Source organism: Vanessa atalanta, chromosome 1 (assembly GCF_905147765.1).
Source record: "Vanessa atalanta chromosome 1, ilVanAtal1.2, whole genome shotgun sequence".
Classification (NCBI taxonomy): Eukaryota; Metazoa; Arthropoda; class Insecta; order Lepidoptera; family Nymphalidae; genus Vanessa; species Vanessa atalanta.
This window is the reverse complement of record NC_061871.1, coordinates 5,923,746-5,949,871: the sequence shown is the minus strand read 5'-3', so window position 1 is coordinate 5,949,871 and position 26,126 is coordinate 5,923,746. Positions and strand designations below refer to the sequence as shown.

The window sequence follows — 26,126 nt, the reverse complement described above, 5'->3', positions numbered from 1 at the left end:
ATGTCATAGAGATTGGTGGGATCCCAAATATTACAAATCTTCATCGCTTCAAATATTTTAAACAAAACTAAAATCTTGTTGAATGATTTCAAACTTTTACTTTTATATGTGGTTAAATAGAGTTAATGACAATACTCTATTAAAATAGTTGTAACGCTCGAAAGAAAATGTTCCACTTATATTAATGTAGATAGTAGGTTACAAAGAGTCATTAAATCTATTCACGGGTATTAGACTTTAATTTGCCGATTTTGTGCAGCACTTTTACGCTTTCTAGGGATTTCGATAATTAGTTATATATTTTAGGACAACTCTGATATAATAGTAGAGTCACATTTATAAAGTCAATACTACAATTTTCAAGTCAAAACCAAGATACGTTTGTTACAAGTAGGCATCTAAAGTTCACCTATTAATAACCCTGTATTAAAATATCTGTCTTCAATACCACATGAGTGCAGTGATTCGTGGCTCACAGTATCTAAATTAAGCCAGCGAGCCGGTGGAAAGGGAATGAATGGATGCACTTGTCGTATGCGGCTTCGCTTATCACCAATGTAGTATAACGTCGGTGCATAGTCGCGGTGTAATACCGTAGCCAAAATTTGTAACATAATTCCTACGCTGCAGCATATTTATACAGCTACCGTGTTTACATGAGAAGGTAGCACAGCGCCATCGCGTCGCTTGTTGGTGTCGAGGCGAGCGATGGTCGAGTCCGTCTGTCCGTCAGTCGCGCCGCGCGCACCGAGGTCTCCGCTCCTCTCTCGCCGAGCGCCATCCTTCGCGTCCGCAACCGCCCTTATCAAAACATTCCCGCATTGGGATCGATCTGCACGTCTCTACGCTATCCGTGATAACGCGTACGACCCCCAGATGACGTTGCGGCTCCAGTGCCCCGTTCAAACAGTGTTGTGACTTATGCCTTGTGATTATCAGTTATCGGATTATTGTTTACGATTTATGTTTTGATTCATCGTATTACAAGAACAGCAGTGAGTACAATTCATGAAATATATTCGTAATTATAAATATATTCAAATAATCTACGTCTTTTAATAAAATAAAATAAAAACTACGCTGTAATTTTAAAATATATTAGTGTTTTAAAATTAGAAATAACATTATATTATTGTTGGTTTTCATTAATTTAATTACATTATATGTAATCAAATACTAATTCTAGTTAAAATATTGTGTATTATTTGTTTTAGTAATAAAAAAAATATTATAATCCCTTCTTTATTAGTAAATGTTAATTTCATTATTCTGTAAAATGTGGTATTGCCGCCTTTATATCTTCTGATTAGCAATATATTAATTTGTATCGATTTTCATAATTGAAAATTTTTACTTTTATATAAATTAAAAATAACAAATACTCACTTGATAAAAAATAACGTGTTTGTAAATGTGTTTACAAGTAAATAACAAAACCAATCAAGTGTTGCTGTGATAATTTCTTACTCTGACCATGAAACTTGAATTTCCGTGTTAAGATAAAGGTTACATATTCGTTTCTGTTAATGAAAATCATTAAAATTTATACCAATTTTATTAAATATTAAATAGGAAAGTATGACGGCTGTTACTTAACCAAATACAAATACAATTTAGTATGGATATCAATTTAGTCGTAGAATAAAACATAGAATATTGTTTTTTTTTTTTAATGATAAATGTAAAATACACATTATTAAAAAATATATATAACTAGGCAAAAATGAGGTAAAATATAATTACAATGTTTTTGAAAACGAAAAGTAGATTGAAGAAATATTTTTAGTTCCATGTCTAGTCGAGACAAAAGACATATCCGCTGGAAGCAGCCAGAGGATCAAAAAAACGCGTGTATTTTTACACACAAACGCAAACGTTAAAAGAGTTACCGAAAAGGAAAGCAGATGTAGATGAAACAAGCTGATTTCAGTCAACGCTATTTGCTTTGTTTACTCGTTTTAGTGCTAAAACAGGAATAGAACCAATGACTTCCAGCATGGAGTATAAGATAATTAAGAAACCCTCCTTAAACGGAAAGGAAATGAATTAATTTAACATGGTTTATATTAATAATGATAATGATGTAAAATCTAGGTGAATAAGTTATTTGGATTTGATTTTGCGTATTCTTATGTCTTCAAATATTTTAAAAGGACCTTCTTATTAAAGATCTCTCCCGAAGGCGCGCTCCTACACGTTAAATTATCGACGTTCAGTTGTGTTGGTGAATGCTTACAATATACATATCTATGTGTGTGTGACGATTAAAATAAGTGTAAAGCTAGCAAAAAAATACAAATTAAATTATATGATTGCCTTTGGTTTCAAGTTTTATGTGTAGTTTAACGTGATGTGAATAGAACTTTACCAATTACAATCATTTAGTCATTAAAGTTTTATAAGCAAATAAATATTGCAAGCAAATAGTACTATTTAAAGTAATTGTAGTGAACAGTTTTGTGTTCAATTGAATTGTGGATCAGTATCATTATATTTCGCACTCAAGATATGACACCCATTAAACTTCACAATCGTCGTCCTTTGAAACTATTGAATTCAATCGTCTTCGTGATAAATTGTTTTGTCAAAATTAATAATTTCCAAAATAAAGCTATAAACACTAACGATTTCACCATTCAATTTTGCTTTGGTGTCAATATAAAATCCTTGTCTTCTTCCGTATATCAAATCGACGGTGACAGTGAGAGAAAAATGAATGTTTAACTAAAAACCCGCTAAATAATTAATGTTTATAATTAAACTATGAAATATCTAAATAAGACTAATTATATGATAAGAACATTATGAAATTACTAAAATTAATCTTTGATTTAATTATAAATATAAACATATAAAATAATATTTATCGTCAGGAGTACCACGTGATAACACCTTTATCGAAGTACTCCTAACGACTTCGCCTATACTTTATAATAAACTACTACGGCCGTGATTATCCTACCGAGAGTCTCAAGTTTCTGAACACGACGGGGTTTTTATATAAAGTCAACTAAGTACGGAAGCCTAATGATATGAAATAATGATAAACCTTGTGATTACTGAGGTCCCGTTATATGACTACTTGATGTTACAATAAATAAGCTTAAATCATTTATTATTCCAGATAGTTCTTAAGAACTCAATGAAGTGTTTGACGTTTTTGTTTCGATACAAAACAATTGAAAATCGAAATTAAAATGTCTAAGAATCGCTCGTTGTAACTATAAACGCATGAGTTATAATTGACAAAAAGTATTCTCTACGCAAATTGGAGCACATTAAGATGTGCCCGCGATAGCCAGCACTGCGCGGACGCATATGCGACCTGGATGCCACCCGACCATTGCACGAAATAATCCGGTCACTACATCAACGCGGCTGTTATTAAGCATAGCCGGCCAACACTCTTGGTAGTTAATTTCATTACTCATTCAGATATTAAATATTTATGAATATCTTAGACAGCATAGCTATTTAATAATTAAATGTTTTGATAATGTAGATAGCTATACATATCTCCTACCGTGTTCATTTGGAAGCGTACGTGCCTAAAATAATTTGCATTTAAAAACGTACGACGTAAATTAATTACTTATATCTTTGATTTGTATTTCTTTTTAATTTTAATTATGAAAATATTAATATGAACAAACGTATATATGCTTTTATGAAAATAATGTTCCCCTGACCGAATTTCGGTCAAGAGAACATAATATAGAGATTAGCCAATTAGTTAACTGGTAACACAGTTGATATTGTTGTGAAGAAGCACAGGCTCACACACAAGTGCGCTCTCTATTCCCTGAGAGAGAGGACGAACAGCTGTACTTGCTTCCCAAACCACATTGACAGAAAAACCTAAAAAAAATTCACTTCGATTAAGGGAAATGTCTAAACTTCAAACCGAACCTAGGACCACGAGATTTGCCGTTTAAACTAGTAAGATTAGACCACATGATATAGTTACAACTGTCCATAGAATTTAATCCGATAAAAACAAAAATGCTACAGTAAAAGTAAAGAAATTTTCGACGTTCACATATTAATGCGTAATATATTTACAATATATAAAAATATTCGTATAGAACTTCCAATTTTCTCGTATTTTGTGTACATAAGAAGTTTGTTATTTAAAATATCTATGAAATTCTTATTTATAACCTCCTTGCATGTTTTATCTGATGTATAATGATTATGTATTCAAATACATAATATACGTAGATTCTCAACTTCTGGAATATGAAAATGATATAGGAATTTCGATCAAGCCACGTTGGATTTAATAGATAAAAAGGATGGTAGATGATGGTACCAATACTATAACCAAATGGTTAAAAAAGCTTTCCCCAAATACATATAGATTATCGATTTCTTATTTTTTAGACTTACAATATAACCCTAAATATGAAAGGTCAGCTACCTCTCCTCTCAACCCTTTTATGTACGGCGCTAAATAACTTCATAGTCAAAACTTTCATCGTATGTACTCGGTTTCCAACTCATTCAATACGTTTTTACGTGATTTATGCAAACGCAGACAGCTTTCTTTTTATTTTTTCTTTGAGTGGAAATAATATCAACGACACGGCACGTCCCGTTCAGTTGTTATTGTAATTTTATACAAGTACTTTTCGGCTGCTGAAAATGCTACTAAATCTTTGGTATCTTTGATATTCCTCGCATATAAAAGATACAAGACGTATACGTCTTATATACGTACTATAACATCAAAACACAAACTATTCCGGTATATTACTCAGTGTTAATGTAAATTATTACATTACATTAACAGCCTGTAAATTTCCTACTGCTGGGCTAAGGCCTCCTCTCCCTTTGAGGAGAAGGTTTGAAGCATATTCCACCACGCTGCTCCAATGCGGGTTGGTGGAATACACATGTGGCAGAATTTCGTCGAAATTAGACACATGCAGGTTTCCTCAGGATGTTTTCCATCACCGCAGAGCACGAGATGAATTATAAACATAAATTAAGCACATGAAAATTCAGTGGTGCCTTCCTGGGTTTGAACCCGAAATCATCGGTTAAGATGCACGAGTTCTAACCACTGGGCCATCTCGGCTGATATAAATGTAAATAACGTTTTTTAATAATAAAACAATAATGATTAAATTTTCTTTATCGTCCAGTAGATTGGTCGGGAAAAAGCCAGAGTTCGATATAAGCATCATAGAACTTAGTACTTATAATATAAACTAGATAAGGCGAGTATAGATATCTTACAAATAGATATTAAGTGGGTTTATCTCTTTATTCATTCCCATAACTAGGATAGTTGGGGTTTACATACATTGTTGCGTATAATAACTTATTATTTATTCAGTGTTACTTATTCTGGAATTGTTGCACATCTCTTAAGTTTAACTTTATGTATGAGAATGATCTCAAGCTACGAATAGCTAAACGTGGTAACCGGAATATTTTAAACTTTAAACAACTTATTTATCCTTGCATGTATTTGAATAAACGATGTTTATATGATATGTGCAATGTATTTATTTTATTCCTACTTAATTGCACGTCCTAAGGATGATTTTTTAGAGAAAAAATTTAACCATCTCAGCTGTAATAATAGCAACTTACTCGGTGGTAGAGCTTTGCGCAAGCCTTTCAGAGTAGGTACCATCCACTCATCAATTATTCTGTTCGCCGAACAGCAATACAGTGTTTCGGTTTGAAGCGCCAATGAGCCAGCTTAACTACAGACACAAGGAACATAAGAACTTAGCTCCCAAGGTTGGTGGCGTATTGGCGATGTAAATAATGAATAATATCTCTTGCAGCGCCAATGGCCCCATTTGCCCGTCCACCAACATTACTTAATAAAAAAACATGTAGAATTAAAATTATTACCAAGTGTTACTTTGTAAAAGTCGTAAGTAACATGCAGGTTGACATAAGTTTCTTTTGCAATTACAAATTGTATGAGTTAGCACCCTATTTACATCTTACAAGAAGAATATTATCACTTAACATTTTTACTTTAACATTGTAGGGGGCGGCTATATATTATCATATTTATTTCCAACGCAATATCAATTAGCAGTTAATACTTATCCAATTCAGTATTTATAATACGATAAATTTACATTAAAAGTATATAAATTCCCATTTATTCTGCGGTCTTGAAATCGTTTAATTACTTTGCATAATGAGGCTGTGGACGAGATGTATGAACATCTCAAATAATGTTTTCAAAAAGAAACGGACTGGTCCCGTGTAACTCCGGAAGCGAACAGGTTCCACAGACTTGAAACACATGAGAATTAATTGAAGTTTCAATTTTAATAATGAAATATGATCGATAACTTTAATCGATATTTGACAGTCGACCGCGAATTTTTAATTTTTCGTTTCTATTACGTATGTATAACATAGCTTTCACTACTAGTACTAGTTGTAACTATACCATCACGCAACTTTTAGGTAACAGTTGAGTCGATAATCTCTCGCCTCATTACGCTACAGGTTCATTTAAATAAACCGATCAACACTTCTTACTGAATAAATAAAACTATGACATAAAATATTTTATTAATTATTATTTATTTCGCAATTATTAATTTTAAATTATCAGACATAAAAATATATATATATTGAATGTGTGGATCTCAAATAATATTATAATTTACGATTTTAATTATGAAATTGGTCTGCCTCTAAATTAAATTTTACCATTTGCAAATAACTAATTCAACCAATATTACTACTATTATTATTTATATTTTCAATATTGTTTGCAATAAAGATATTTATATAAATCAAATCTGACCAAAAATATACTCTATTCGAAGCTCTCGAAGTACTATTTAAATCGTTATTTTAGAAATATAAAAACTACCAAGAGAAAGAAACAAGATCAAATTACAAATAAACTCAGTATGATATAAATCGCATATTAATGGTTTAATTAAAATCATAATACAAAGAAAGTATTTCTTAATAACATATTCACTTCAAACATTTGCCATAAAAACAAAAAGCACAAAAGTGAAAACGTGTCTATAATTAATAAGTAATTAAGAAGGGTTTTAAATATTTTAAAAACTCAATTCATTTCGTGACCATGAAGCGTAACGAACGGCTTATGATAATTGCCATAATCGCTGGATTCTTCTCCTCACATGTGAAACTAATCACCGACGCGAGTTCCGGATGAGTATAACATCTCGTGATCTGATCTACTAGCATTGTAAAAGTAAATTGCATTTCGTTCGCTGTCACTATCTGATCAATAAGCGCTACGAAATTATAAGGCCTATTTAATGTTATAAAAGTATATATGTATATTAACACAAGTTCCACTCGCGTACATTCGTTATTTTACGCAGGGATGCTTAATAGTTACTGAAAGATCTCAAAAATTCGCTAAATATAACAAAATATAGTGCTGCTTTTGCCAGCTCACGTAATATATAATCTAAAGTCTGTCTACGTAAAAATCTTAAAACGACAAAATATCAATTAGATGCCTAGGTGGTATGTCCGGTAATTATCTATCTATATTCCAATTTTCATTCAAATCCGTCTAGCCGTTTTTGCGTAATTGAATAACAAAAATTTAAACATACAATCTTAGGCTTCGATGATAACAAAATTTCTAGTTTGAATGTTTATTATTGATACAGTAAATAAAAAAAAATCAGTTTAACCGGATTAGGTAAAAGTATGTTTTTGTGGCAGGAAATATTCAGAGATATCACTAACGACGCTCGTATTGGCTTTATTACTAGTAATTAAAGTTCGAGCTGGATGCATTTGATTTACTTCCTCAGCATTGAACGAAGTCACTTAGCTTTGATATTGGGTTTAAAAATATCAAATCAACTCGGAGGTACAATGACCTATGTTTAAAGATCCTCAGTTTCAAAGCCGGTACATTAGTGCCATTCCAAAAATAATAAACACTTTTGTTTGCGTTTATAAATGAAATTTCTTTGTTCGCTCCTCAAAAGATGCTATTGTAGAGAATGCTTTTATTGAGACATTTTTTTTAGTAGATCGTAAAAGGCTTATCTATGAGTAGGTGGAAGCACTCGTGAAGGGCATTTCTTGTCAATGGCAGTGTCCGCCTACGATGCGCGTGCGCCGGCCGCCCGCCCACGCTCTTATAAATTGTTCGCTTAACAGTACCTACGACAAATTGCCTGTGTAATAACTATGATAGCCCTTTTATTATAATAAGACTGCTTTCTTCTTGCAATGGAGATAACACCGCGTGAGTGTTTGCATCACTTGTCTATATATAAGTTACTTACTTATTTTAGTATTTGAAATCATCATATGCCGGATGAAAGAAGTTTGCCACACTTTTATCTACCAAAGCATTGAAACAGTGTAGCGGAATTAGCACCAAACCTGTCCATCAACCTGCCCTGCTTACTTGGTGGTAGGGCTTTGTGCAAGCCCGTCTGGGTAGGTACCACCCACTCATCAGATATTCTACCGCCAAACAGCAGTACTTAGTATGGTTGTGTTCCGGTTTGAAGGGTGAGTGAGCCAGTGTAAGTACAGGCACAAGGGACGTATAATCATGGTTCCCAAGGTTGGTGGGCGGTGGTGACCACTTACCATCAGGTGGCCCACTTGCTCGTCCGCATACCGATATTAAAAAAAAAAAACAAGAACAGAGGACCTTGGTCAGCACTGACATTTACTGGCTGTAGATTTTAGTGTTTGTATTATCAAATACTATAATTTAAGACTTTAACGCACCTGCAATTAAAATAACAAAAAAATAAAATTTTATATAGGCATTTATTCGACTATAACAATCACACACATATATAAATCATAGTTCAACCACACACTGTGCACATTTGGCTATACGAGGATATATATATTTTAACTATAAGTATGGAATACACGCGACGTCTTAAAGAAACTTCTGCTATTTTGTCGCGTTTAAAAACTGCAATTAAGCATAATTGCGAAGATGATTACGTGTACTTGTGTAACTATTTCGTATTGAAACGTATTGTGACGGCGGCAATTTCGGAACTAGCATGTTCATTGGCTACAGGCTAGCTGTACATGCCGACGTCTCCGGGAACTTGTTAAGGTAAAATAATGTTCTTGTTTAAAGTTAATAACGTTTTCCGATGTTTGAGTTAATCGAGAGCCTTTGCGTGTTGTCCGTAGTAGGTTGTCTTAACAATCGGCCATTACAAATTTTGACGACTAGAATGTAGTCCCTGGAGCAGAATTATATTTAGTTGGTTTCCTTGAACACACTGAGGTATATTATTTTCTTTGATTAAATTGCTATTTCATATTAAATCTTAAAGTATGTTTGTTTGTTACGATTTCACGTCTTAACTACACAACTAAACATCATGAACTTTTGGATACACGTTGTCAAGGAATGCAGAATAGGATATAGGATACCTACGCTCCTCCACCATTCTTAATCAGCCTGATAATTTTCCACTGCTGGGCTAAGGGCTCCTCTCCCTTTAAGGAGAAGGTATGGAGCTTATTCCACGATGCTGCCCTAAATCAGGTTGGTGGAATACACATGTGGCAGAATTTCGTCGAAATTAGACACATGCAAGTTTCCTCACGATGTTTTCCTTCACCGCCGAGCACGAGATAAATTATAAAAAATGTAAATGTAAAATTCAGTAGTGCTTGCCTGGGTTTGAGCCCGAAATCATCGGTTAAGATGCACGCGTTCTAACCACTGGGCCATCTCGGCTCCACCATTGATTTTTATTTAAATGTAAGGACAGGTAGTCAAAATAATTTTAAAATCGGTTATCATTAAAACGAATAAAAAAAAGTAAGTATAAAAACCCACCGAAATAACAAGTTTCAAATATAAATACGAGAAAAAAATACCTCCGAATAAAATTTTACATGTTTTATTGAAAAGGAAAAAAAAAAGTATAAGGTCACTTGATAGTAGTTTTTTGCCCCGACAAGACAAGAAATATTTTCCCTTTATAGACTGAGTGTTCGAAGAAGATAACTAATTAAATTAATCCCGTATAATTTGCAACGCATTCTCACTCAAAGGCCGTCTGAGACATTTTTCTTTTAAGTAAATGTGCCAGGATAATAAGAGTTCATATTTAGCGTGCCTGTCATACTCAAGCGAGCAATCTTGCGCGAGATCACTTGATACTGTCGCCCTAATGTTTATTCTCCAGAAAATTTATCTTGTCGCTCTGAAAATAATACAGAAATAAAATAAGGCCTCAACACCCATTTGATCAAATGACAAAGTACGTTTTCAAATGTTTGACAATAAAGAGAGACGTTAATAAATAGAACATTTAAGTGTTAGATTAATTGCAAAAAAACACAAGTGAAGTTCTAATGACGTCATTGAACTTGATGCTTCAAAAATATCTAAAGAATGTTAAGCATTGTTCGGATGGTCAACAATATAATTAATTTATTTAAACTGCAAAATAGATATATTGCAATTTCTTGTTTGAATAAGTATTTGGTACCTTCCCAGAATAACCTGTACAATATTACTAACTCAGGTTCGTTACATTAACTGATGTGTGGGTGGTTTTGGCATTTTGAACTGTAAAAGATACAAAGTATAGAAGAAAGTTAAGAAGAATCATTCAGAAATTATAGACATCTCTGCCAGTTTAAACATATAATCTGTTTTTAATATTGAAAGTTTCTAAATTCTCGTCTTCGATTAAATTTTTAATGAAATAATATGATGTCTTCCTGAACGATTTGGTCCTCGGTAGCCAAACTCATAGAAATTACACTGTCAAGAGTTATTAAGTACAATACAAAAGTGTGAGCACAAACAAACACAGGTGTTCTGTTTATGCCTAGTGTCCCTCACAGGTCAGGTGTAAAATCACTTATTTCTAGGCATTACTTACTTCTCGACGCATATCAATGAGTATAAACATTGGGAACTTTCTAGCTTCGGGCTGCTACGGATAATTTGTAGACTGAAAAATCTAATAAACAGGAATCTGAACCAATACCTCGATATCTACAAAACCAGTCCAACACGGGAATGGATTGCAATATTCGCCATTTCTAGTACATTGCTCTAATTTGGTCTTTTGATCCCTATATATACAAGTCGTTTTTCTCGCCCAATTTAGATAAACACGTTTGTAATTTGAGGTTGAGTCTGAATTAAAAAAATTAAGAAACTTCTTTCAAAGATCTAGTAAAAAATTTTTATTTAAAAATTGCGAGTAAAAGCTGTTCTGTCCTCACTATCGCGTTTTAAAAATTATATAAAAAGATTTTAATGGAGTTTTTATGCCTAAGATTTTTTTGTAAATATTTCATTTCTTATAAGTATATTAACTAATGTAAAATACAACATTTTAATGAAATTTCTATTTTTTTACTATAATAGAAGAGACCAATATTTTTTATTATAATATCCAAGGACCGGAACAAGTATTGCAACGTAATGAACAAAAGTATTTAACAACGTTCGTTCGTTAAGCATTGCAATATTTTAATATGAATAACCACGTAATTACTCTTGTTGCCTGTCATGCTTAGCAAGTAGGTTCCCGAACTTCGTTGGTTGCCATTAGAAACGTCTTTGCCACCGCCCTATTGTCCCGAGTCGATGGCGATAAATTCTCTACGTGAAGGAATTTTTATACATCCGATTTCTTCACGCTAACAGAATTACAATTGTTTAAATGATTACATGGATTAATAAAATATTTATAAGTCGACATATTTAATTTATTAATTAAGATAGATGGTTTAATTAATGCGTATTCAACAAAGTACTATATATTGAATGAAAATTATCGTTCAGCTCAAAGTATCACTATATTCATTAACATAGAGCAACTAATTTGATAAATAAACAGTACGTCATTGAAATAAGTTTTTGTTTCATTTTTCAGTCAAGCGTCGCCTGCGCACGCCGTCCGTCTGCTCCATGAGCATTCCTGGTATGAGGTGAGTCATGCTACTATATTTATAAACTATGCACTCTCTATGTTTACACCATACTAAGATTTATCGTTCAATAAGTTTAAGCGAAAAAGTAATACGCTATATTAGAAAAGTCAAGGAACTGTTTATTAGGAAAATAAAATAACAAAAAATATATCGTAACACTTATCTTCAAGCCTTTAATTTTATTTGGAAAAAAAAATATGCTGATTAGGTACGTATAAAAACTTTGTAAGTAATCCGAGTGTTGTATACATATTAGCCCAGTTGTGCGTGAGCTAACTATTAGCAAAGAATCTCCGAGCCTATGTGTTGTTTGTGCGGCGCGCACCTGCCTCGCAACTCGATGTCAATGCCCGTCAAACGCGGCACTAACTACTTATACATCGCCACTCACATATAACAAACAAAAGCTGTGTGTGCAAACACTACCTAATTGCATAACACATCCCTACCTATTTGCACATATGTACATATTCCCAGTTATGATTTTTTAACTAAATTAAGAAAGTAGAATTTATATTATCATTATAATGAGAGGTTAACATTTTTCTTTTTTCGTTTATGTCTTGTAAAACATAAAATGTCACGCTTATCGTGTCTGTCGTCTAAAGCGGGCGAAACTTCGAAGCGTAGCTATTTATTGATATATATTTTTTGGTATAAGTTTTTTGTATATTGGTTAAGTACCTAGTTTATTTAGATAGTCAATAAAAAAAAACTCCTCATTTAATATTATTGATAGATTAAATGAATAATTTTATTCAACCATATTGTACAATGGCTTCTAAGAAAAAAATCAATTGATTGTAGAACAATGATCGATACTAGCTTAGTAGAAGATACATACATTTTGTAATTATAACTTTTAACGACACTATATCCTAATTTGTAACTAAATGCTTTGTATCCAAACGACTAATTTAAGCCTTTATTTTTCAACTTAGCGTACTTTAAAGTTTTTCACACGTGATACAAGACGAGGTTTCCGGTAGTGCGACATTTATTCCGCTATAAATTCTAGTAGCGAAAAACAAAGTAGGTGCCCATTGCCTACTTAGATGTTCTTAATACTCGTTGCGTTGGCGCCATTAAGAAGAACGTAATTACTGAGCACGTAAACAAATCGACTCTAGGAATGATGGCGTGCACGGTATTTCCATTCGCACAAAGGAATCTTAAGTGTACAGTAATCTAGGAATCTTAAGCCGGTAGGATTCGTTGGGTCCGTCAGATGTGCGTGTTGCGCGAATGCCTCGAATTATGCAATTACCAGGGAACGGACAGTCGTCGTTGACGCATTCAGAATTTAGTTCAGTAATGTAAACTCTGTATTCATTTGTTTTAGCCGTTGTTATAGTAATTTTGCATATTCAATAATCTGTAATAAATGCGTGATTATACAATTACTAACAAACCCCAACAGACGAGTTTTTGCCTGTTAAATAATTAAAGTTTAATATTAAAATTTTAAATATATTTTTAGTCATATTTTATTAATTTGTGAACTAACCGTAATATATAAACATAAGCACGTCACGAAAGAACGTTATTGATATTTCTAACGTCAACAATTTTTCATAGAAAGCATTATTATATCTCTCACCGTTGAGGCAACGTTCATAAAGAACGCATTCGCTCGACCGTTTATTCGTGTATTCGTCGACATAAGTTACAAAATTGGCCTCCGCGGAAAACCCTTGAATTTAAACGAGTTAACGTATATCTATACAGAAAGTTCATTCTAAAAATTGGTGAAAGAATCTTTGAAATCGGATGAGCAGCTCTGGAGATTAAACCCAGAGTAACAACGGACGCGTCTGACGTCGTCTTACGTCTTTACAATATATCTGTGAATCTGATCTTTGAATTGTTTTCAACGGAAATAATGATGTGCGAAGCGTCTAAGTTTTTCACATCTGCTCTAGGCAATGTAGTAAATAATAAATTATCTATCACTTCAGTGATTCTACCGGCAACGTTTCGCTTGATAATTAGAAATAACATTTTCCAATTAAGAACAATTAATAGCTCGGCTGCGAACCAATTAATTTTTCTTAAATAAAAGTAATATAAGCGTATATTATAATGCGTGTTATTTATAATAAATAATGATGGAAATGACGGATTTATGTCTACTGTGTTGCAATTTTTATATTCGTAAAATGTTGTTGCATTTGTCCAGCGAAAGGAAAGAGGTTATCGATTTGTTTTTTTGGCGTTACGCAATAAATACGTTCGCTGATTAAAAACTGACTTTTTTTATTGACGAGTCTCATTTGAAATTGGTTGGAAATACCAAATTGTGTTAAACATTTTTGTCTTATTTAAAACGTGGTCTTACAAATCTAGTTATATATAATATACAAACTTTAACATGCCAAGACTTTAAACCATCTTACAAATGGCTAAATGTACATTTCAGTATAAAATAAAATTAAGATTTTTTTTCCTTAAACTAAACGTTTGTAATATTAACATACAAAATTATAATTATAAAAAAATTCGGTCGTATTTAAAACAAGGATAATCAAACTCCGAAATGGATATCTAAAATAAAATTATAACTTTTTATATCTATAATATCTTCTGATACGAATAATGCAGATAATTCGAAATAGCTTATACACTAAATATAACAAGTATTATACTTCCTTATACATCGAGTTTAAAATATAATAACGTAATCGATTATAATAATAAGGTTGGATAATTAATAATACTGGCGCTTGGAAGCCGCACGGATTTCCGGCCAACCTGTCTAACCACTATACATACCCACGGTGATTCACACAACTATAAAGAATAACTCCAAATGTATATTTACAACGTAACTACGAGTATCTCTTACTATTTAATTACAGCAGTTACGCGTGTCCGTCAAACAGAAGGACTTAATGATAGATTCAAATGAGTCGTATCTACGATGTTACCGTTGTTTGTCCTCTAGCCGACAGCTCGTACTATTAAATACTGGCTGCTGTTTGTATCGACGCAGTTCACCTCGTATCACTATAAATATTCTTGAGAGTATTAAACATTACATAATTCTATTTGATACTTCATAGTGGATTTTTTTAAGAAATAGTTAATTGAATTTTTTTTTGTGAATCGTCAGACGATATTGGTTGTATGATAAAAAAGTATTTATTAGCAAGGTAGAACGCATTTACGTTTTGAATGAATTGTGGCTAGCTTTACATCCCGAATTCCTTTCTGAGCTTTAAACTCCTAAATAAAGGACGTGAAAGTTTTTGAGATTTTCTATAAAGTGATTCTTTGGAATTCTAATAAAGGTTTCTTACTACGATGAGGTCTGAACAGCGAAATAAAAGGTTGTTTTTTAATTCTCAGGAATAGCCAGTAATTGACAATATTTACACTCCGATACCTCGAATTGATAATAAAAGAAGTTTTTAGGCTTGTGCCTGAACTCTTTTTCTCATTCCATCGAATTATGAGAGAATAGGCCAACGTTATCAAATTTAAATAACGATACCTACTCTATTTATAAGGAAACGTTTACTTGGTAGTAGGTCTTTGTGTAAGCCCGGCAGGTAACATCATGTATTCTACCGCCAAACAGCAATACTTAGTATTACTTATTTACTTTTATTTTCCGATTTGGAACTTGAGTAAGCCAGTATAACTACAGGCACAAAGGACGTAACATCTTAGTTCCTAAGATTGGTGGCGCATTTGCTATACATATAAGCCTTTGTCTTTTTGTTTATACCACTTACCATCCGGTGGCCCATATACACGCCTGCATAATAAGTAAATATTTATAATCAAATACAATTAAAGATATATACAGACACAAGAAATCAGTATTTTTTTTAGGAGGATCTGATAAAAACCACCGTAAATAATCATATTATCTATGTTTAATGTGTAACAGTGATCAGACGGTGAGACGAATTCAGATTCCAGAATAACTATAAAATTTTATAAGAGATACACGTTTAAAGATAATTTGATAATTTAATGCGTTTAATATTTGCGAATATTGTTAGTTTTTCTTTGTTTGTGTGAGAACTACATTTAGAAGTTAAATTTTCAAGGTTATATTTACAAACCCATTTAAGAAGAACAAAAAAGTTGAGAATTGTCTACAAACAATGCTTTAATTTAATAATAAAATAGATGTATTTTCATGCTGTTAGTATTTTTAATTAATACGCTTTTAAACAAATCCACAGAAGGACAAATAAAAATATCAAACGATTTCTTTCAAGTTTTCTGTACAATATTTATTATGCTTATATACTTTTATCGGGACTTCATTAATCATTATAAAAAATAAGTTCTTCAAAACCAAAAAGATTTCTAAGTGCTACTATGTACGGAATATTTTCGCTGCAGGAAAAAAAAGTCATCATCAAGTAATCAATCAAGCATCTAGTTAAATTCTGTAGTATGAATGAATATGTATACACAAATATACAAACATCGCTGTGTTATCATACGTAGGGACCTCATTGTGCGATGATATTCGTATAAGAAACACAATATTTGCATATGAAAACATCGCGTGTAAACAATAAACACGAATATACTGAACTGCTTTCTGCGTGTTTATCATTGCATAATTTATTGAATCCAATCAGTATTACGCAAGTTACAAAATACTACAATTCATAAATAACGATATAATCGGTTGATGTAATTATACATAATGCAATTTTGAGAATATTTAAAATAATGAATGATATGAAGCAAACTATTTAATCGCGGGTCTACTCGTAACAAATTACTTGGAATATTTTGATCAAAACCGTTAAAATAGTGTTTGGCTACGAAATCCCAATATTATATTATAATGATACTGTTTAATACATTCTGTACAGCTATAACATATTGTATTAAAAGATCTATACTTATCAAAACCCTTAAATAAGGATAGCTATAGTCTACGTTGGTACTTTATAATTTGATTGTGTTTAAATAGGTTATATAAATCGAGTAAATAAGTGAACCCCAAACATGATTTGCCTGTTCACAGATTAAAGTGTGTAGTGCACGCGCGATGGATGCGTGATCGGTCATCATGCGCCTCTTCCGCGGGCCGAAGCGCAGGGAAGTGACCGGGCCGCAGGCCGCGACGTCTCCGCGCGGAGACCTCGCCGCGCACACCCCGCACAACTACACGCTCGTCACCGCACTCCCCGCAATGGTCATGGAGGACGATGTCAATGATATGAAGAAAGGTAGACCTTTAAAAATATGATGTATATTATCTAATCTCATAAATACAACAACAAGACAAGTTACAAGTAAAAAATCGTAAAGTTTAATTACCAAATTCAGCCGTATGATTTTCTTATAAAGCCTTTATCTTTCAGTTTTTACAACATGGGGTCGACGAATGGGAAAAAAGCTCGACATGTTAAAAAAAGCTGATATAAAAGAACCTTCTGAGGAACTAGAAAAAAATGGAAACGTAAACGATGATAATTCCGTGATAAGTACAGGGCAGTATAAAAAAAAAGGAAATTGGAAAATGGGCAGAAGTAGCTCGGACTCTGCATCTTTAAAAAAAGACAATGATACCGACTCTATAAGGAGTGGCTCAAGGGATAGATCACCTAGTCCTTTTAAGTCTTTTTTTCATAGAATGGGTTCAACTGGAATGTTAAACAGTTCCAAAACGCAATCTTTAAATACACCTAAATCTTCCGATAGTTATTCCCTAACAAATGGTCCTTCGTTGTATCGCAGTTGTTCTACATCACATTTATCGACATATGTTAAAGCTGACGATCCTTCTGATGATATAGATCTTCAAAATACAAATCCTGATAAAACATCTCCTTCTAAACAAAAACATAACCTACCCGAGGATAATTTAGTAGGTTCATCGGCTAAGGCCATTAGTTGTGATAATATTCCTAATAAACTAGATGGAAGCCAAAATACAGGTTCGTGTAAAAAACCCAATTTCCCATACGCGTTTTTACGATCTAAACTATCAGTTTTACCTGAAGAAAATAGTATGGCTTCACAACATAGATCTGTATCAGTCAGACAGAGCTTTTCAGAAAGGATTGATCGCAAATCGCCTAAATTTCGAAGAGAAAGAATATATTTGCCAAATTCTAGATCAGAAGAACGATACCAAAGCAGTGATAATATATCCGTCCACGAAGAAAGCTTACTTATGAATACAGGACTTAGAAGCAATTGCGAATTTGCTAGAAGTTCGATGAGAAGCATCCATGACACGGATATAAACTCATATCAAGTACGGCGCATCGAAGATATTACTCGACGGTCATCTATGATATCTCAAAAGGGGCCTTTTGATTATGATCCCATGTTAATGCCGAGAAATAGAAATAGTTTGCCGGTATATGACTATAATACAACATTAGGATCTTCACAGGATATGAAACCAGACCTTGCATCTTCAACTCAAAGTATACACCAAGAAGTGCTTCAAACTCACCGTCTCAGCAACTATGTTAGCTCAAATGAATCAGGATACGACAGCGATGGAAGACCGACAGATGAGCACATAAATCATTCTCCTCCGGGCTACTCATCTAATATGAAAACCTCATCTAATATTGTAAATGGAGAATTAAATCACAGTACGTTTTCACGACAGTTGAGTTTAAATCATAAGATAAACATGAATAGAGCGCAAATTCCAACAAGAAGAAGTTCTACTCCATGCGCACTGTTTCCTATTGAGAAAAACATATCATATGAAAATGAAAATACAAATAAATATAAAAACAACGACTCAAATCATCACATTATGGTTGATTATAATGATGCTAAACCACCGCCCCTACCAAAGAAAACCATCAATAAAAAGATACCTTACATTTACAAAACAATCACTTTAGACGAACGAGTGCAAACTAGAAAAATTAAATTATTGCAGTCACAATTGGTATCTATCGATCATTCTTCAACGCCGAATCTTAGCGAAAGTTTATTAAATATGTCTGAAGACCTAATTGATGCACAACAAATACATGAAACGGATATTCTAGGTCGAGGTCCTTGTACTAAGAGATTCAGAAAAATAAGACTATTGAAATCTAGGCTCGATGAAAGCTTGGGAGTTTATTTAGCACAGCATAGAGTAGATTTCGATAGTGGTGGATCAAATTATGAGATTCGATATATTGTGGTAAAACTGGATTTTGACGGTATAGCTCACAGGGATGGAAGACTTCGAATAGGTGACGAAATAGTTAACGTAAACGGCAAAGTATTGCGGGGGCTCTCTTCTTTACGAGATGTACAGCACATAGTGAATTCTTGTTCTACTGAAGCATCGATTGAAGATGGCGCGCTATTTCAGAGGTATCAAGTTGACCTTGTAATGGCTCACGATGAAATTTCTCCAATTACATTAAGTCGAATTATAAACAATCAAACTTCTGAACAAACTTCAATGCATTCTATGTCTAGCGTTCCACCGGATATTATATCGCAAACGGTACATAAACCAACTTCGTCTAGCCAAATTGTAATAGAAACACATTTTCCAACCGAAGATCATTACGCACAAAGTGCAAATTGTTCCAATGATTACTCTAACGAAAAGTCAGAGTCAAATCAAAAATGTGAAGTTGGAGTGCAAGTAAACAATAGTCTATTGTTATCAAATCAAAAAAGTGACGACGAAAAATTATTAGAGCGGAACTGTTATACGCAATCTCATCCGTCTCTACAAAATATCACAAATATAGAAATTTCAATGAGATCGTCTCCAACTCCAAGACACTCTAATAGTAATAACTATAGACCAATATCACTTCACAGTTCACGACCCCAACCATTACTTGGTTTACCGACGTGTAACGATAATGCAACGAATGAAATTAAAGAAAATTCTTCGCATTATATTAAAAATGCACAGAGGTTATACCAAAACCGGTCTTTTGAGAGCATACCGGAGCAAATAAGAAGTAACAGCCGTAGTAGATTCTTCAACAGAGTCGGTTCGCAAAGATGTTCACCTAACTATAGCTCACATGTATCCCGCCATCAAGAATACGCCAGACAGGAAAACATGCATTCTTCTTATAATACATTGCATATAGCTGAATTTTGGAAAGGAGCCGGTCAGAAGAGTCTCGGGTTTAGTATTGTCGGTGGAACTGATTCTCCAAAAGGGCAAATGGGAATATTTGTTAAGACAGTTTTTCCAAACGGTCAAGCATCAGATAAGGGAACTATCTATGAAGGTATATTCATTTATAAAAGCGATAATTTATCATGTTTATTAGTTGCAAAATTAAAACATTTGCGTTACAATTTATAGGTGACGAGATCTTGTCTGTGAACAACGTTCCAACGCGTGGACTCAGCCACGCTGGTGCAATTTCGTTGTTTAAGCAAGTAAAAGAAGGAAAAATAGAATTGACGCTTTCAAGAAGAAGGTAACTAATTAATTTCATATCTCCTTTAAGTTTTCTTATAATATCTCGACATATTATAAGCCAGAATTACTTTCCGCCGTCTGTAAAATTTGACCTTTTAAGCTACACATCAAATTTTATCAATAAACAGAGTGATTCAAGAGGAAGGACTTTAACTTTTTTAACCGAAATAAATCAAAAATTTTCTTGTTATGTTTATTTTTCAATCTAAAAGTTGCATATAAACCCTTATTGTACTCGTGTGAAGTCGGAACGAGTAGCTAGTATAATATAAATAAGGTTTGTTTTTTGTTTCAGAGCTCCTAGGTCAAGATCTGTTGAACCTCTTGGTAATTTTCGCAGTGACGGCAAAAGAGATTAATGCTAGATGAGCCAAAAGCCCCAAAGACGAACGTGTTTCATTGAGTGCAATAAAATTTAATATTTTACTTTATTATTAGGCCAAAGGCGAACAACACTTATATTACTATTTACTCGTAAGCTACTTCTTAGTTATATAAGAGTACGTGGTACTATACTATGCTATAGTATATGAGATCACGTGGTCGTCGCCACCGAGGTTCTCATTTGTGTTGATAACTAAAGTGATTAAAAATAATTTACAGATTTTAATTGTCAGCTTTATTAAAATATAATGTATATAACACGCAATTTTATATTCCTACTGTCTTAAATAATAATATATGTGTCGATATTTAATGTTAAATGTTGATAGGTATTTATAATGTGAATATCATAAGACTGTATGCAATTTATACAGTTCTAAACTTATATGTTAAGTATATAATATTATAATATCCCGTTAGGAATGCTAGATCTCGTTACTTGCTATAAATTGTACGTATTTCATTAGGTGCTAAATAATAGCGTACACCTTAACTTATATCTCGAATATGATAATAGAAAACTTTAAACTTAACAATTATAGACTGATATTACAATTTTCTATAACATTTATTTGTACCTATATTCACAACCAAAGCTTAGTAATTATGTGGATATTATTTAAATAATTTTAAACACTTTATTGCTGTGCAACAAGCCGCTGGTAAAAACTATCGGCGAATCTGCTCCGTCCATTGAAATTGAAATTGAAGAGAATCGACTACAGTTTTATTCATTTAAAAATTGGCAACACAAACGGCGTAGGAGACAACGCGACATTTAAAACGATACAAGTGAACCGATACCATCCAAAACGAACGAAATTAAACGTTAAGGTACTTCAAACAACAGTATTGTTAAAATATTAGTTTTATATTTTGTAAATAATTTATTAAGATACCTCCCAATGCTTCCACGTCTTTAGTTGAAAATAAAACATTTATGAATATGAATTGTCTTTTATTGTATTAATTAAATATTCTAAATGTAAAAATAAAAAATATAACAAAATATAATAAGCGCTAAGGACATGATGAAGATATATAGAGCACAGCTGTAATTGTTTTCAATATAATTTTTGTCATATCTTCCAACAAATCTACTTAATATCACACAGAATAGCAACACCACGAAGAATCCAGTGATCGGGGTTCTTGACAGTACACAGCCATAAAGGAGTGATGAAAGTAAGGTCGGTACGACGCGGTTTTTTATAAACTGGACACTGAAAGGTGAAAATGCATTAAATACAATACACACACTACACACTACAAATACTCTTTATTGTACACCACATTATAAAAAAAATAATTATAAATAATACTAGAAGTACAAAGGTAGTTTTTTATCGCGACAATATCTCTTTCATTTCCATATACTCTACATATATTATATACATTAATAATCATACGCAAAAATGATTAAGATATTTATCTACATATATACCAAAAGAATACTTATAATATATTCAGCGTCAAGATAAGTGTTTAGATGCCATTTGAAACATATGTGGGACTTAGAAAGTCATTGATTAAAAGAGGAAGAGAGTTCCAGAGTTGAACAGCTTTAACAGAAAAGTATTTCGAGTAGAAGAGAGTGTTTGTAGAAAAAGTATAAGCGGGAGTTTTAAGAGTGATATTTCTATGTAAACGAACAAATTTAGTATCATGGGAGATATTTTCTTAGTCAAGATACCGCCGGCAAATGTGTTAAACAACCAATAGATAACAACACACTAGCAACTATTAACTACTGGTACATAATATTTTACAATTCGAATAATTCAAATACCTGATATAGCTTAGGGTCTTTGGGAGCGGTGGAGTTGATTGCGTAAATGTGCACGACAGGTAAAGCCGTGTACAGGACCTTTAGCGTAGATTCAATCAACCGCTGGTTGCGCCGATCCCAGCCCGCGCCGTCCAAAAACAAACCGTGCACAAACACACCTTCCTGAACAATTAAACAAAGGCTTTGTGCAAGTCCGTCTGGGTAGGTACCACCCACTCATCAGATATTCTACCGCCAAACAGCAATACTCAGAATAGCTGAGTTCCGGTTTGAAGGGTGAGTGAGTCAGTGTAACTACAGGCACAAGGGACTTAACATCTTAGTTCCCACTTACCATCAAGTCGCCCATTTGCTCGTCCGCCTACCGATATTATAAGAAAAAAAAATACGCTTAAAACGTAACTAAGTATTTTTCTTATGAAGGCAAGCAAACCACTGCATGATGGAATGGAATGATGTTTTCGCTACAACTATAGAACCCGATAATTTCTTAGCATGTGTATAACTTTTGACACCATTAGAACATCGTCAACCAAATGTTATATCCCTGACTGTAATTACAGTAACCCTCCACCCGAATCATAACATTGCGAATATCGATGCGAAGTATTGCTCTTCGGCAGTAAATCAACTGGGAACTGAGATTTATGTAGACACTTAGATGAGATTGCATAAAGGCCTACAACTGGTAAGTAATTTATCTTGAAACGCTCACTGCAAATTTATTATTAAAATTGACTATCAAGAAAATTTAATTAAATAAAAGTCAGTAAATATTTAGTAAGGCTATTCACCGCAGGTGGAGCCTTTACTTCATCATAGATCGCTTTAGTGACGTCGTTGTGTAGAGCCACCATATCCAACGCCCAACCTTTGTGAGCTCTGGTCACTTCTTGTCGCATGGCCGTTAAAAACCCTGTTTATAATTTTTTATTAAAAAAATATATTTTTTTTACATTAGCAGCCTGTAAATTTCCCACTGCTGAGCTAAGGCCTCTTATCCCTTTGAGGAAAAGGATTGGAGCATATTCCACCAAGCTGCTCCAATGCGGGGTGGAAAACAAATGTGGCAGAATTTCATTGAAATTAGACACATGCAGATTTCCTCACGATGTTTTCCTTCACCGCCGAGCACGAGACGAATTATAAACACAAATGAAGCACATGAAAATTCAGTGGTGCTTGCCTGGGTTTGAACCCGGTTTAGACGCACGCGTTCTAACCACTAGGCCATCTCGACTCAATATACATATACTTACTGTAAAAGTAATAAATTATTATATATAATTTATGACAGTAAAAACAAACCCCAACATAATTTATGACTTTGATAATGATTTACTTTTTTAATGTTATTTTAAAATAAGAACATTAAAAATAGTGGTTTTTCGATTCATACCTTGTGGATTAAAAAATCCAGTCATCCAAAATGAGAACGGTCTGGCCTGGAAGCACCAGGTCGAGAACTGAATGTTCCGCTCCAGAAATTCCGTGAACCAAAAACCGAGCGTGGACGACGACCATGAACCTTTCTGCCAGATGTTAGGCACTTTCGCATCGTATATATTATCCAGTGAATCTCGTAATGCCTTAAATTTGCATTTTAATTGATGACTCAAAGAAATAATGTATAGTCGAAAATAACGAAAAAAATATTTTACAATAACGAATAAATTGGTCCATTTACATTACAATGAAATAATTATTTCTTTTTTTATAATTATATAATCTAAAAAATATATTTATAGCATGACCAATATTTGTTATTATTATGTCAATAGATTTTAGATGAATAATATGTTTTTTATTTTTCTTAAGAATACTCTATGTGTGAGACATTTAGTATAAAAATAATACTGAAAAAAAAATTTTTGGAGTGTTCTCAATTAAGTTCATATAATAGATATTACCCTATTCCCTCTAATTATCGAATCTACTACTTTCGCATCTCTAGCCGGCCCGAATAGCGTAAATTCTAGTTTAGTTAGTGATACAGTATAATTACCTCATTCATAATAATAGTTCCGTCAATAGCGAGCAATAAATCTTTTAGCGTTGTTCTGACTAAAGATATAACTTTCTGCATTCTATCAATTTCCTGTCGCAAAAATATAACCATCGAATTCAGTATTCCATAATACCTTAGCCTAGAATGAAGAATAATTATTTATGATATTGAAGAATAATATTAAATACATTTAATTAAATAACTAAGATAAGATAATTTACCTTTCCTTAACCTCATGAGGATCAAAGTTAGGGGGAACTTTTTCCAGCATTTCCTTACTTTGCCTGTAAACTGACGCTTCACGGGTTTCCCCGCCACCCGAACTCGACTCTTTCGGTTGAATCGAAAGTATTGTATCCAAGAGCTCTTGTGTTAAATTTCTTTGATAACTGAATTTAAAACGTGATAAATATTTAGTATTTAATTAATGGTTTAAATGTAGCTATTTATTTCAATCTTACGTAATATCAGCATTTGTATGTAATCCATAAGCTTGAGGTGGATCAACCGTTTTCATTTTCTCAATCTCTTCTAAATATTCGGGAATATTCCTGAACTTCATGATGCCATAATTCTTGTAAAATTGGAAGTCCTCGGAGAATAATTGTTCAGTTAACCAAACTTTGCAAAATGTGCCCAGTAGACGATTGTCATAATCATCAGTCACTCGACCACCGTATTGTACGGCCGAAACCATGTATCTATAATAGAATCCATTATAATTATTTTTAAGTCTATTCTACAAGGAATGCATTGTCGTTAACAGTAATTTAAACCAGCCAGATATGCATGTATTCAAAATAAGTAATACTTAAGGGACCGTAGACATTCATTTATACTTATCATATTTATTAGCGCAAAATATATATTATGTAATAAGAAAGTTTATCAATAGGTGAAGAATAAGACGTTGACAAAACAACTTAGACCGCAATATATTTATTAATATATTATTGAATCCTAGAAAAAATAAACATTACACCAACCGCACTGTGGTCCAACTAACGGACTGTCCAGGCTCCAAAACGTCCAAATGATTCTGAACAAACATACACGACGCCAACCAATCCGCCGAATTAAACTCATACGGGATATTCCAACCCAATGGACCAAACTTCCGTCTTTCTTGGACGACAGTGTGTAGGAAAGAAATCGTATATATAAGAGGCAGGTAGAACGGACTGTCGCTATAGTCTAGAAAATCTTGACTCATAGAATCATACGTCCTCATTAAACCTGCTTTTATACCTAAAAAATAAAAATATACCAATTTATTTCCTTTCAAAGAAAATGTTCTCTTTTTTTGATACTTCAACAAGTATTCACTATTATCAATATTCATACTGTAAAAACAACATCTTTATTTTTTTGATTTACTCATAACATTAAAATACAATTAAAAATCAATAATGTACCCGATGGGGGTTCACAGGTATATTTGATAGACATTTGGAGAAGAGTTATAGGAAACTTATCGTGAACTTCAGTTGTAATCCAGAGCCTAGAACATAAAATTTATATTAAATTTAGAACAATTTTACTAATTTAATACTTTTATAAATTTTCTGCAAAACCCAAAAGAATTATTTACTAAAAGATAACCAATCATG

The 26,126-nt window shown here is 33.0% G+C and overlaps 2 protein-coding genes across 4 annotated transcripts in view; one reads left to right on the top strand and one right to left on the bottom strand.

Moving 5' to 3' along the window:
• The first annotated feature begins 714 nt into the window (after positions 1-714).
• LOC125077022 lies at positions 715-21,639 on the top strand. 3 transcript variants are annotated; one of them, XM_047688816.1, is made up of 6 exons: positions 715-995; positions 11,880-11,927; positions 16,937-17,141; positions 17,277-20,138; positions 20,216-20,333; positions 20,631-21,639. In XM_047688816.1, the coding sequence occupies exons 3-6, from the start codon at positions 16,982-16,984 to the stop codon at positions 20,692-20,694; spliced, it is 3,204 nt and encodes a 1,067-aa protein (XP_047544772.1). In that variant the 5' UTR covers positions 715-995; positions 11,880-11,927; positions 16,937-16,981; the 3' UTR covers positions 20,695-21,639. The 3 variants fall into 3 exon arrangements, with proteins under 3 accessions (XP_047544772.1, XP_047544763.1, XP_047544753.1); XM_047688807.1 differs by having other exon boundaries at positions 716-928; positions 11,880-11,934; XM_047688797.1 differs by having other exon boundaries at positions 716-995; positions 11,880-11,934.
• Positions 21,640-21,753: 114 nt separating this feature from the next.
• The window catches only part of LOC125070129 (dynein axonemal heavy chain 8), a 36,398-nt gene continuing 32,025 nt past the window's right edge, over positions 21,754-26,126 (bottom strand). The window contains exons 83-91 of the mRNA XM_047679873.1: positions 25,932-26,017; positions 25,503-25,764; positions 24,978-25,217; positions 24,738-24,905; positions 24,514-24,655; positions 23,908-24,097; positions 23,303-23,424; positions 22,509-22,670; positions 21,754-21,942 (exon numbers count right to left, since the gene is read on the bottom strand). Of these exons, the coding sequence (XP_047535829.1) occupies positions 21,817-21,942; positions 22,509-22,670; positions 23,303-23,424; positions 23,908-24,097; positions 24,514-24,655; positions 24,738-24,905; positions 24,978-25,217; positions 25,503-25,764; positions 25,932-26,017 (1,498 nt within the window). The 3' untranslated portion in view covers positions 21,754-21,816. The remainder of the gene's footprint in view (positions 21,943-22,508; positions 22,671-23,302; positions 23,425-23,907; positions 24,098-24,513; positions 24,656-24,737; positions 24,906-24,977; positions 25,218-25,502; positions 25,765-25,931; positions 26,018-26,126) is intronic.

Excerpts from the sequence above, each read along its gene's own strand:
- LOC125077022 (XM_047688816.1), top strand. The coding sequence starts at position 16,982 with ATGCGCCTCTTCCGCGGGCCGAAGCGCAGGGAAGTGACCGGGCCGCAG. Across the intron at positions 17,142-17,276 it reads TGTCAATGATATGAAGAAAG|TTTTTACAACATGGGGTCGA; the intron begins GTAGACCTTTAA and ends TTTATCTTTCAG. Across the intron at positions 20,139-20,215 it reads TAAGGGAACTATCTATGAAG|GTGACGAGATCTTGTCTGTG; the intron begins GTATATTCATTT and ends TACAATTTATAG.